General features: G+C 36.4%; 1 protein-coding gene across 1 annotated transcript in view; it reads right to left on the reverse strand.

Annotated features, from left to right (window-relative positions):
• The window catches only part of NGR-A25 (neuropeptide receptor A25), a 102,526-nt gene that overhangs the window by 32,722 nt on the left and 56,289 nt on the right, over positions 1-13,515 (reverse strand). Inside the window, exon 3 of the mRNA XM_028315109.1 lies at positions 1,675-1,874. Coding sequence (XP_028170910.1) covers positions 1,675-1,874 — 200 coding nt within the window. The remainder of the gene's footprint in view (positions 1-1,674; positions 1,875-13,515) is intronic.

Raw genomic sequence — 13,515 nt, forward strand, 5'->3', positions numbered from 1 at the left:
TGTTTCTATTTAATTGGGACATCGTAGTCAAAAACCCGAATAAGTTAATAAAGCTAACCTATGTGATAGCAAGCAAGTTACTGAAAATAAACTGACAAAATGTCACCATAGATTACGTAATCAATAACAAAGGCACTCCAAGGCCCTCATTTCTTACAGTGACACGAGATAAATGCGCCTTTCGGGGCATTGATGACCTGTTTTACAAAGTGATTAATTGCGTAACACCTGTACCCGTTTCTACAGATGTTACAAGGACGCAAGATAAGATAGTGCCCTGTAATACGAAGTAGGCTTGTTCTTACTCGGATACTGAACTGGACAATAAGTTCATAGTTCGTTCTAGTTCACCTAAAGGAATTGCTTCCTAAAAGTACATAACGTAAGTGCGCCTATTAACGACCCCCCAAAATTTGTATTCTATTACCGCCCTATTTTCCTTTCTTTCATAAAAGACATAATAACAGGTTCCAGAAAACACGTTACCTAAAAAATATCTAGATATGTTTATTGCCTATCAAAACGATTAAAGTTTGTGTTCGTAAATAACCAGTAAACGGAGTTATTTGATATTAAATGGGACGCGCCCGCAACGGACGCACTTTTCATACTGACGCGCTCCCAGCTACTTAAGGTGCACCTTGTTATTAATTAGCGATTTTAACACATTTAAAATGAGTATACCAACATGTTTTTGCATAACAATATTAATTCGTACTTTAGTTTCCTTANGTACATGTACTACACAAGTCTAATACGAACCTTTCAATACACAGGGTTGCTTAAAACATGAGCAATGTCACAGGAACTGAGTAGGTATTTTGTTTTTAGATACAATAACCATGAAGCAAGTAACTTGCGTAATCTGGGATAAAAATACCCATGTACCAATTTCGATAAATTCTGGCGTAGGTGCAGATAAATTAAAGCTCGGAGAGTGACACAGACTACCCTTTGTTCAAAAACCTTCATAATGTTGATTGATTACTTATACTGCGATAGAGACAGCGATGTGACAGATTAAAATCCACGCAGAATTTAATATAGCATAATTGAAATCAGTTAGCAGCTGGCTAAAATTCCTAATATAAAAATACTGTTTAAAATTTTGTTTTGACTTACCTGAAATACATTTTAAATATTTTGTTTTGACTTACTTGGTTTACTTTTGATTAAAATCACACCCAAGGGTCCAAGGACGAAAGGGTACGCTATATGTAAATATTTCTAAAATTATGCAAAATGTAATCCGCTTTATGATTTATTTTTGCAATAAAAGGAAACATATTATTATGACCTTCTTCGTAACTTGCATCTACAAAAATACTTGTAATCTGCTACAATTTATCAATTTTGGTTAAGCAGACAATACAGACTTTCGCATTTTCAAAACAAACATTTACTTTAGAAATACTCACTCGGTGGGTAGTCCCGGTAGCTGATGTCAGAATACAGGGCGAAGGGCGAAGCACAGGTGACGGAGATAACCCAGAGGATGAGGATGATGCATGAGGCCCTCGTGAGCCCCACCATGGCGTACAGGTGCAGCGGGTGACAGATGGCTAAGTACCGCTCGCACTCCAGAGAAAAAAGACACTCTTTGGTAAGTTAAAAAGGGTCGTCCTCGTGCAGTGGAGAGTATATGACCTGATAATGATGTACTTATCTACTTACTTGGTGGGTAGTCCCGGTAGCTGATGTCAGAATACAGGGCGAAGGGCGAGGCGCAAGTCACGGAGATGACCCAGAGGATGAGGATGATGCGTGAGGCCCTCGTGAGCCCTGCCATGGCGTACAGGTGCAGAGGGTGACAGATGGCCAGGTATCTCTCCAGGGAGAACGCCGATATCGTCAGCACGGACACGTAGGTAGCCCTGGAAGAAGAAATGCCATTATTCTTCTTGCTTTTCATTTGAAATAATTTATTTGGATTATCATAAGATTGCACAGCTTTTCGTAAAATAATTCTTCCTTCAATCAAAATACCAGGTTAGAACCCAAAACATAACTGCGGAAACCACAGTAGAAAATCGAAAATGTTAAAAAATTTACTAAAAGTTTCCTAAAATAAATCTGTCACAAACAGTTATTGGATTCTACTTCGGAGTTTAGCCGAAGTTGTTCGAACCTAACATAAATCAATCGTCACGAATCTGCTACATGCTGACTATAAAATACACTTTTCTTACTAAAAATTTATCGAGTATTTCCTCCAGCTTCTTTATGTTCGACAGATGCCAACTACGAGTGAAGTTAACTACCAGTTATTGTATTCGTAACTCGTTAATCAAATCTAACGATGCCAGCTGTCGTTACAAAAACCCTGTCTATAAACTTAAATGATAAATCGCCGACAAACCGTTTCATTTCCTTCAGCAGTTCTTCATAATTCATTATTTATTTCAGTTTGATCACCAAAGACATCAAAGAACGAAATAATATTGCGTTAACGTTTTTATGAAGATGACCTAGGTACTTATTTGTATTTACTCTGCTATAAATCACAAGTGAATAAATATTCGAGAAAGAAAGCTTTATTACTTTTATTAGAGACCTTATCTTTACTTGCCACAATATGTGATAGAGATCAAACGCAAACTTTTCAGAAGAGATACAAGACAAAGAGATAAATACCTACGAGAGATAATAAAACAGTTATACTTAGTATATTTTCTCTATTATTATGAGTAATCATGGAAACTTATTGAATGTATGTAAAATAATAATAGCATACGTGTATGTCTGCGAAAGTAATCAATTTAACACCAGAAAAAAAAATCATTTCACACCTAATCACTACATATTAATGTGGAATTAGAAACAGTATTATAGGGCTACTTGCTAAATATTTTTAAGACTGTGCTCTTAAAAGGCCAATTTCCTGAGGGTAAATGTTTTTTTTTTTTTACCAATTTTTATTACTTCCAAGCAAAAATTGAAAAATTTAAACGCCTATTAGGCTTTCCGCCATGTAGAGGAGACCGAGGAGAGTTGTCATTGTGGATGTTTTTAAACCTCAGCGCGCATTTTTTAGCCCGAGACTTGAGCAAAAAAACGCGCACAGTTACGAGCTCGCTAACAGCAGCTAATCTATACTAATATTATAAATGCGAAAGTAACTCTGTCTGTCTGTCTGTCTGTCTCACTTTCACGCTCAAACCACAGAACCGATTTTGATGAAATTTGGTATAGAGATAGTTTGAGTCCCGGGAAAGGACATATAATAGTTTTTATCGCGGTTTTTGAAACAGGGACGCGCGCGATAAAGTTTTTCTGTGACAGACAAAATTCCACGCGGGCGAAGCCGCGGGCGGAAAGCTAGTACCTAGTAAATAAGGTCCAAAAAATCTACAATATCACAAATCTCTGTTACAACTTACAACTCGCTTCAGTCTCCCCTTCAAACATGTTGTATCTTTGTAGACAAAGCCAGTACAAAGCGAATTCAGATAGTCCTCCAAATTCCAGTAAACGGGGTTTACTAATTCGGATTTTTTCCCTTTCGGGTAGTGCGACCAAAGCCTTTGGGTTGTAGGGATTCACTCGTTTTGATATAATCATTTTGAATAAGTATTTACAGTATAATGCCTAAAACGAACAAAAGAAAGATAGAGAAATTTTTTTAGTCGGAAGCTTTTTTAGCTTTTTATTGATCCAATTCTTGGATTTCGCGGTTCCAAAACGACAGACTATTGAAAAAAAATCTTTATAATAAAGTAAAGAAATATTCAGACTGAGAATAAATATACAATGAAGATCTTGGAATCGGAACATAAACTTTTCCAATTTCTAAATTTCTATTGCTTTGACGCTAAAGTTATTCAAAGTATAATTTCTGAGACAAGACAGCAGGTGGCTGTAATTAATTAGTATAGGGATTACTTAATTAATTTCGCATTAGACCTATTACTAATCGGAGCAGAAACGTGATAGTAGCTTAGAATACATTTAAAAGTTTCGACGAGCACCTACATTATTAGGACTTTATATTTTAATAGCAAAGTTCGCATTTACTCGTATATTGAAACTACTTTAAGGCATTGTGTAGGGTGTAAGATCGTTTCATCCACGAAGACGCGCCCCACAATTCTTCCGCTAATGTTTGAGTGTTATCGGTACACGCTTAATATCCATGAGTGCACACGCACACTACAATAATGACGCTCAGATTGCTCGGATCAAACTCCCCGCAAAAATTGGTGGGGCGCGTCTTCGTGGACAAAACGATCTACACATTTTTTTTTACCATAAGTTAGTAAACTCGTGCCCACACTATTTATTTAGATTAACGTCTGCCAACTTCGCGTAATCTGTAGTTGGAACAATTTTAACTGAACCATTTTGAAACAAAGCGTTCTCCCTAGTTACTAGTTTCACTAGGTATTTAGTGAAAACTATTTTTGGGAAAGCGCGATTACACTAAACGGGTTTTAACTGTAATACATGTTTTTACTAGAAATACCTGACCTCACATTTAAGAAAACCGTTTCAAAAATGACTTTTTTAAATACATTAGCAGAATATTTTATACCTACAGTAACTATAACAGGTTCAGACTTCATAAATCAAAGTTCAAGTTGAATAAAAGTATGTATAATAATAGCTGATTTCCGCTTATTATAATGACACTGGCATAAGTACCCAACCACACTACTCAGCGAAAATCTTAAGCTAAGTAATTTTATCTATTTTAATATCAAATTATGGATTTCCGCAAAGTAACGCCTGATTAATTAAATTCCAAAGTAGCTTTACCTCTCGTATAAATGTCTAAAAGTACGAAGTCTCAGTCACAACTATTTTGATAGAAATTCAAATATTTGACAAGATCTTAGTGATTTTCATTTCGTAAAAGCTTTCAGTTGAAATTATTCATCGTCTTATTATTAATTAAATATACTTCAAAGACTTTTTTTCGCAAATTCATGCATACTTAATGAAGTTATGATTTACTAAGTGAACTATAATTTAATGGGTAAATAGAATAGCAATCAACTAAGCCAAGTAGAAGATTGGGAATTTAGTTACAAACACTTTAGTTATGGTGAAGTTTATTATAACTTTCACAAAAAAACATGAAGCACTTTCACAAGTATTGGAAGATTGATTGCTTTGCGATCAAGGCTATTGTAATATTAACGATGTTAACGTGAAAATCAAGAAGATTACCTGGGTTATTTCAATGTTTCAAAGAATCAAAAATTCAGCTTATTACACCTTGAATTTCGCTTCAGGGAAGTAGATGAGGAGGGGGTTTCAGCCCAACCCCCTAAAAGCCAACCTACGCAGCACATACATTTACTCTTTCAAATTTTTTGAATTAATATTATTGCTTCTAGTCCAAAGGTAACAGCCAATTCTGCTATTTTAAGTAACATTTGTGGCAAATTCAATATCGAATTTTTACTACGTCACTTCGTAAAGCTAATTTACCTAGGGGAAAAGATTTGACTAAGATTTATTAAGGGTGGGTTGCACCATCTTACTTTGACTTTGACAAACGTCAAAAATCCTCAAACTCCATACAAAATGCACCGGTTATCGTCATAGTTACTGTTAAAGTTAGGTGGTGCAACCCAACCTAAGCGTTACATAATTGAACGAATATGAACTTTAAAGGCCTTATTACCACTTAGGAAAACATAATCGCGATCCATTTTCATGAAACACCATAAGTTGATACATGTTCATAACAATCTGTACCAATTTTGAACCGGTGTACTGAATATTGTATCTTATTTATTCAGAAGCAGGGTTTGAATGGCTATAGCAAAATTTCCTGCCGAATCATCAACTAATGATTTGCATGGGTAGATTCCGGACCTCGGCGTAAAAGTAAATATGCTACACAAAGTATGTATTATACAATGTAACTTGCAACGTACACAAGTGATATAACGTTCATTTTTCATCCCAATCAGTCTACACAGTTGGACAGAAATTTATTTGTGACACCGTGACGGTGACCGACATAGCTCGCAGAATTGCTAAAATCAAGTGGCAGTGGGCGGGGCACATAGCTCGGAGAGACGATGGCCGTTGGGGCAGGAAAGTTCTCGAGTGGCGACCACGGGCTGGAAGACGTAGCGTGGGCAGGCCTCCTACTAGGTGGACCGACGATCTGGTAAAGGTCGCGGGAAGAGCCTGGATGCGGGCAGCGCAGGACCGTTCATTGTGGAAAACCTTGGGGGAGGCCTTTGTCCAGCAGTGGACGTCATTTGGCTGAAACGACTGTGACGGTGACTGAGCACCTGGCATCCGTTACGTCACATCGACACTCTGCTATGGGGCGAACGCGGGGGTGCGCGGGTGAGTGCGAGGGAGTCACATTCCAACGAGGTGCGCAGTAAGTTTGATTGGGTTGTCAACTTTTTTTTAAATAATAAATAAATCTTTGGACAATTTCACACAGCGCCAGCTAGCCCCAAAGTAAGCAACTTAATGCTTGTGTTATGGGTGCTAGCTTAACGGATATACTACTTATATACTTTTTTTTTTAAATACATAAATATTATACATAGTCACACCCAGTCCCGTCACAGAAATTAAAATTCATCATTTCAATTTCTGCCCGGCCGGGAATCGAACCCGGGACCTCTCGGCATAGTAGTCCGTTCTGAACCACTACACCAAACGGCCGACAACTGTGAACTTGTACCTACTCATAGACGTCAGCACATCAAGTAACATTTATGTATAAGTATTTTATAGCCGTAAGTAATAGGGACTATTATGCTACAAAAATTATGTAGGCTGTATTATTTTGTGCGTTATATTTTTTTCTGTTTGACAGTCACTTTTCAGGGTATATTTACATTATAATGGGGAGTGTCCCATGAGGTTATACTCTGTGGGCGTGCTAAGTTTCTTAACTTCGTGGAAAGGTTATACAATTATACAATTTAGGTATAGCACCACGTACGCCCCACGGAAACCCCGCGTCGCGTAAGCCCCGGATTAGTGTGACAACACCTTGTACTCTTGGGATTTATCCCGTTTTGTTGGAGAATTATAAAAAAAAATAAAACCGACTCCAAAAAACCTACACTAAAACGTAGAAAAATAATTACTAATTACCTACTTATTTATTAGGACGAATTATTAATATTTATGTAGGTATACCATGATTGATACTTCTGGAGTCGGTGCCAAGATTATGAAACATGTAAAGTTTGCCTGCACCGACTCCAAAAGTATCAATCATGGTATACCTACATAAATATTAATAATTCGTCCTAATAAATAAGTAGGTAATTAGTAATTATTTTTCTACGTTTTAGTGTAGGTTTTTTGGAGTCGGTTTTATTTTTTTTTATAAAATTTTACTTATTTCTTGCTTTTTAGTTAACTAATTATTACCTTGATGTTACCACTGAAGGTAGGCAGTACACTGAGACCAAAAAAAATTGGTTCATAATCGGCGGAGATATTGCGTATAAAAAAGTTCATCCCCAATTTTCCACCCTTGGGGGTGAAATATTTTCTTCAAATTCGCATGAAACCACCCTTTATATAATACCTATTCATCAAAAAAATAATCGTTCAAATTGGTTTATAATCGGCGGAGATATTGCGTATAAAAAAGTTCATCCCCAATTTTCCACCCTTGGGGGTTGTTTTTTTTATTATTAAATTTAAATGGGACCACCCTTGAGGTATTACCTATACGCCGAAAAAAGATTTGTTCAAATCGGTTCATAATTGGCGGAGCTATCGCGTAACAAACATAAATAAAACCGACTCCAAAAAACCTACACTAAAACGTAGAAAAATAATTACTAATTACCTACTTATTTATTAGGACGAATTATTAATATTTATGTAGGTATACCATGATTGATACTTTTGGAGTCGGTGCATGCAAACTTTACATGTTTCATAATCTTGGCACCGACTCCAGAAGTATCAATCATGGTATACCTACATAAATATTAATAATTCGTCCTAATAAATAAGTAGGTAATTAGTAATTATTTTTCTACGTTTTAGTGTAGGTTTTTTGGAGTCGGTTTTATTTTTTTATAAAATTTTTCATTTTCAATTATTCTGTTCAGTTTATTTACCTCTCGCGGGCTACCAAAATCGTCTTCGAGGTCGACCGGTAGACCACGGTCGACCTCTTGGCCATCACTGCTATAGGTAAATAATTAAACCTACTGTATTCTGTTGGAAAAAAAATCCCGGTGTTTATTATTAATTATTAAGCACAAAATAATCAACTAATTCGACTAATTCATAGACCTCATTTGTAGGTATAACACATAGGGTGGAAGGCGCTGGCAGCTGTGACACAGTTCATACTAATACAGCTTGTAGGTAACTCTTGTAAAAATAGCTATGAGTAGGTATGTACGTACCTACTTGTCGATTATTTACTCAATAAGATGCTCATTTATAAATTACACTTTACTTACTATAAGAGGAATTCTTGTACTTGAAAAGTTCAAATAAATATTAATATTATTAAAAAAAAAAATATCATCGACTGTCTGGCCTGATATAGCTTACACTAGATATTATGATATTATGATACTTAGCCAATAATCAAAAACAGATTTATCAGTGTAATAAAAACAATTTAAAAAGGATTTTCTTCTTAGTTGTTTATTAACATAATATTCGTCATATTTTCCCGTAAACCGTAATCCTGGCAGTATATCAGTGCCGGGAATAAGTCCTGTAAGAATAACGGGAAAAGATCTTGAGTATATCTAAACGAGCAAAGCAATTTATTAGATAAATGTCTTACTTGTACCTACTATTTTGATTCTATTGCACTTAAATTATTATTTCTACGATTTTATAGCTCCAAAAAAGAATCTGCGATAAGACGTCCAAATAACGGTTGAATAAACACTATTTAGTGACTGTAGTCGTAGAAGTGATAACCTTTGGGGCAGAAAAGTTCTCGAGTGGCGACCATGGATCGGAAAACGTAGCGTGGGCGGACAGAACTTCCACTATGTGGACCGACGATCTATAAAGGTCGCGAGAAGCACCTGCGGGCATTTTCAAACAAATTCAAACATTTTCAAAATTATAGTGTACATGCCCTTTACATAGCATTTATACGGGTTCTAAATATAGATTCCAAAGAGAAACACTTGTTAATTAAGGCAGGTACTTCAAATGTGAATAAAATTATGTTGATTTTAAAACAGTATTTAATATGTATCTACAAGGTACTAGTTAAAGTATCTACACGTCATCATCTGTATGTACAGTCACGGAATGAAAAGGTTCGTCAGTTTTCAAATTGATTCCTTCAACGAATCGCGAGCACATATTACCTTTTGAAACTATGTTACAGAATAATCTCGAGTTAGAGAAAATAATCTTTAACTGTTCGTCAGTAAAGTTCAAAATTATTCAGATCAAAGTTGTTTGACGATATATTTTGTCAAGAAGATTATTATGATTGATAAACTAAAACCTTCTTGTTGGTTCAACCTGCCATTATTATTTCTATTAAATAAAAAAAACCGGCCAAGTGCGAGTCGGGCTCGCGCACAAAGGGTTCCGTAGCAGCAAATATAATAAACTTATTATGTCAATTTATACACCTGGTGAATGGAGCCTAAACTCTCCCGATATTTTGCCTTGTACTTTTATGTATGAATATTAATTTTATATATGTATTTATAAATATTCCGAGCTAAAGAGGTGGCAAAAGCAATGGCAAACAAACCACAATCAATAGTATTCGGTTGTCGCTGAACACTTGGAAACTGAATACATGACTCCGATAGATACTTAAACCAGTATACCTACTTACTTATTTTTTATAATAGGTACAATTCAATATTAAAAAGTCTCAACGCCAAATTCGACTTGCGAAAGAAGTAAATGGGAACGATGAAATTCTCTTAGCGCGCACAAGTGACAACGACGTCTGCCCTCACGTGTCTGCCCGTTCGGGTCGACGCGGTTAGCTATCTTATCCCCGCTCCCGCGCGAGACCACGCCCCGCAACTCACGCGCTGCAGCGCAGCGAGCGACCGATCTTCTTGAATCGATGTAATAATAATCTATAGGATTAACGCGTTTTAAAAATATTGGTTCGATGGATATGTTTAACCTATTATTACTCAACAATCACATTTGTAATATTAAACTTTATCAAATGCACAATGTATTTAAGGTACATTACTGGATAAGGATTAATGGCGTATTGCTTGAATAAGCTAATATTTCTCGTAAAAAGTACCTACATTATAAAGATTTTATATCATCGCGGATTTTAAAAGGTGTACAATACTGTAGTATATTTTTTGATCTATCTTATAAGGTTCAGCCATCGTTTTCAGTGTAAGCACAATAACTTAACCAAAATTACAGTTAAATCAACCTATCTCAAAAACTATAAGAGATACTTTGATCAAACCAAAAATCGTTGAAAGAGTTAATTAGCATGCATCACCTCTATTTTTTTTAGAATTTTATACCCCGTAGTTATAAAAATAGAGGGGGGGGGACATACTTTTTACGACTTTGAGAGCTGATATCTCAAAAACCGTTCACTTTAAGAAAAATGTTTTTTAGAAAACTTTATATCATTTTAAAAGACCTTTCCATTGATACCCCACACGGGTATGTACATCGAAAAAAAAATTTTCATCCCTCAGTTACATGTATGGGGGGCCCCACCCCCAATTCTTTTTTTTACTATTTAGTGTCATAATTTTGTAGCGGTTCATACAACACATATTCCCATCAAATTTCATCACTGTAGTACTTATAGTTTCCGAGTAAATCGGCTGTGACAGACGGACAGACGGACAGACGGACAGACGGACAGACGGACAGACGGACAGACGGACAGACGGACATACGGACATGACGAAACTATAAGGGATCCGTTTTTGCCATTTTGGCTACGGAACCCTAAAAACTATTGTCAATTGGTCAATGTCATCATTGCAAATATTGCAATGCACTGATGGGATAGAAAAATAAACAAGCAAAACCTTATTCGTTAGCAAACGTCATATTTATTTAAATGTTAGCAGCACTGTTTCTTGCACTGTTATGTTGGCAGGTTTGACTCTTACAGTACCTAGTGCAAGCGAAAACCGACACTAAGGTGACGAACCTTTTCATTCCGCGACTGTACTTCTCAACGTTTGATGAATAACATGCTCGTTATAAATACTGGCCGCCGGCGAGAGTCGAACCTACTACTTAGGTAGTCCAGTTGGCGTTATCATTTCGTTATAAACACCCACGGTACCGTCCAATTTAAAAGTCCAATTTCCCACTTATTTCTTGGTTAGCAAATAATTTGTTTTGAAGGTATTTTCTTGATAGCTTCAATTCTGAAAATTGCTTTGAACAAAATGAATCTGAATTGAACTTTATTTGCCAGTTTCTAGGTATGAGATTTGTTTTTTGATGACATGATACTTATCGTCTCTGTACTACATCAACCTTAACAAGTGACTTATCAATAGATATTCAACTTTTTGACTTTAAATTAAGGTTAAAAATCCTTTGAGGAAATGCGTTATTTAAGTCGCACGTATTCCGAGAAAACATGACAATCATATTTATATTTGGCTCGAACATAATATGGCCGAAAATAAAATGAAGATAATAATCATAAAGGACCCATTTTTCATTGCAGAAGTATGTACAGTCAGCTTCGTAGAGATGTCACTTCATCACGAGCAAATAAGGTTCAAGGTTGAACTGTAGGTACGTTAGTATTTTGGGTATTTTTGAAAACATCTTTTCTCGCAATATTTAAGTAAATTGCACAGAAAATAAAACAAGTCGGTCTTTCTAAGACAATCTGAACTTCACTAGACAAAACCGCGAGTAAAAGCAGGCCTGGCTCACTCCGCGCGGTACATCCGATAATTACCTACAGCGAAGCGCCCCGCCGGCGGGTATTATATCAGTCGAGTGTCACGCGCGCGCCCGTCAGGACGCTGGCGTGCGTTGTAGTAACTAATTCTATGATCGAAGTATTATTTAAAAATGGACATAAAGATAAAGAAATATTATTGTACGGCGTTCGGGTGTTTAAATTCGAAAAGAAATCTACCGGATTTATCTTTTTTTTCGCTTCCCAAAGATGCTGAAAGGTATGTTGGCCATGTAGGTAATCAATAATTCTTAGGATAGTAAAGGAACCTAACCTACCATGACTACTGCCAGGCCTGGCTCACTCCGCGCGGTACATCCGATAATTACCTACAGCGGAGCGCCCCGCCGGCGGGTATTATATCAGTCGAGTGTCACGCGCACGCCCGTCGGGACTTGATGTTTTGCCTTTAATAAATAATTTCTTTTGAATACAATTTATGATGTTTTAAGAATTTTATCGTTAAAATATTAACTATTACCTTTCCGTGTAGGTAAATGAAACGGAAGAGTAACATCGATACACCAAATTACGACAAGCTAGTTCTTTTACGATAATGCATAGGTACCCCAACAATATTCAGTATAAAATAAATTGTTGCCAAAGTACAGCGAGTAACATTAGATTATGTTTGTGCAAAGCCAAATACAAATATGATTTTCGGGTGATGCCTCTCGTTCTATGATGTAGCCGTTTCGTGTTTGCGTAGTAAGTAGGTAGGTATGATGTCATTCTTTCTTCTGTGATAGTAGGTATGTTTAATTTATTTGTCTTATGTTAAAATAGGTATGAATGAAGACATTGTATTAAAATAAGTACTTTTTTATCCTAAGTAGGTATATTTAAAATGTTATTTTTACAAAGGTAAAATAACACTAATACTTACCTACATACGTACCTCATTACAAATACCTAAGTAGATTAATTCTATTTTTTCACTAGACAGCATAGCAACCCTAGCAGCGTAAGAAGAGTTCAGAGGCACGCGATAGAAAGAGACAAAACTTGTAGGTGAATAAAATTGTAGGTACGTAGTGCTGTGCGAGCTGAATTCCACTGTATCGCGTCGTAGCAAGACTCGCATTTATTTAAATCGTCTTGCGGAGTAATCCTTCTGTACCTGTACTATTACTTATTCTGTGGTAAAAGCTAATTTTCTCATAATCAAGAAAACTACACAGATGTTTTTAGGCTGAATTGCACCAACTTTAACCGTAACTTTAACAATAACCGGTGTTTGTTGCTGGAGTTTGACAGATTATTGACATTTGTTAAAGTTAAAATAAGATGGTACAACTCAGTCTTAGGCCCAGAACAGCCGGTGAAACGCAACTGCAACGAAACTGCAACGAAACTGCAACTTTCTGATGATTCTGATGAATGAAACTGAAACTGAAAGTTTCAAACTGGTCGCGTCATGTGTGGTCTCTCAACGGACGCTATGGCAGAAACTTAGATGCAATTCAAAAGTAACTAGCAGTTGCAGTTTCGTTGCAGTTGCGTTTCACCGTCTGTTCTGGGCCTTAGACTGCACGTGATTATGGTCACAAAAACTCTTAGCAGGCCAACGCACACTTCAAAAAAACCTAATATATTTAACGACAATCTGATACTGTATTGCGGGAGGACTACAGGGAATTACGTAGGCC

This window comes from Ostrinia furnacalis, unplaced genomic scaffold (assembly GCF_004193835.3).
Source record: "Ostrinia furnacalis isolate ACB-3 unplaced genomic scaffold, ASM419383v2 OfSCF4979, whole genome shotgun sequence".
In the NCBI taxonomy this organism is placed as follows: domain Eukaryota; kingdom Metazoa; phylum Arthropoda; class Insecta; order Lepidoptera; family Crambidae; genus Ostrinia; species Ostrinia furnacalis.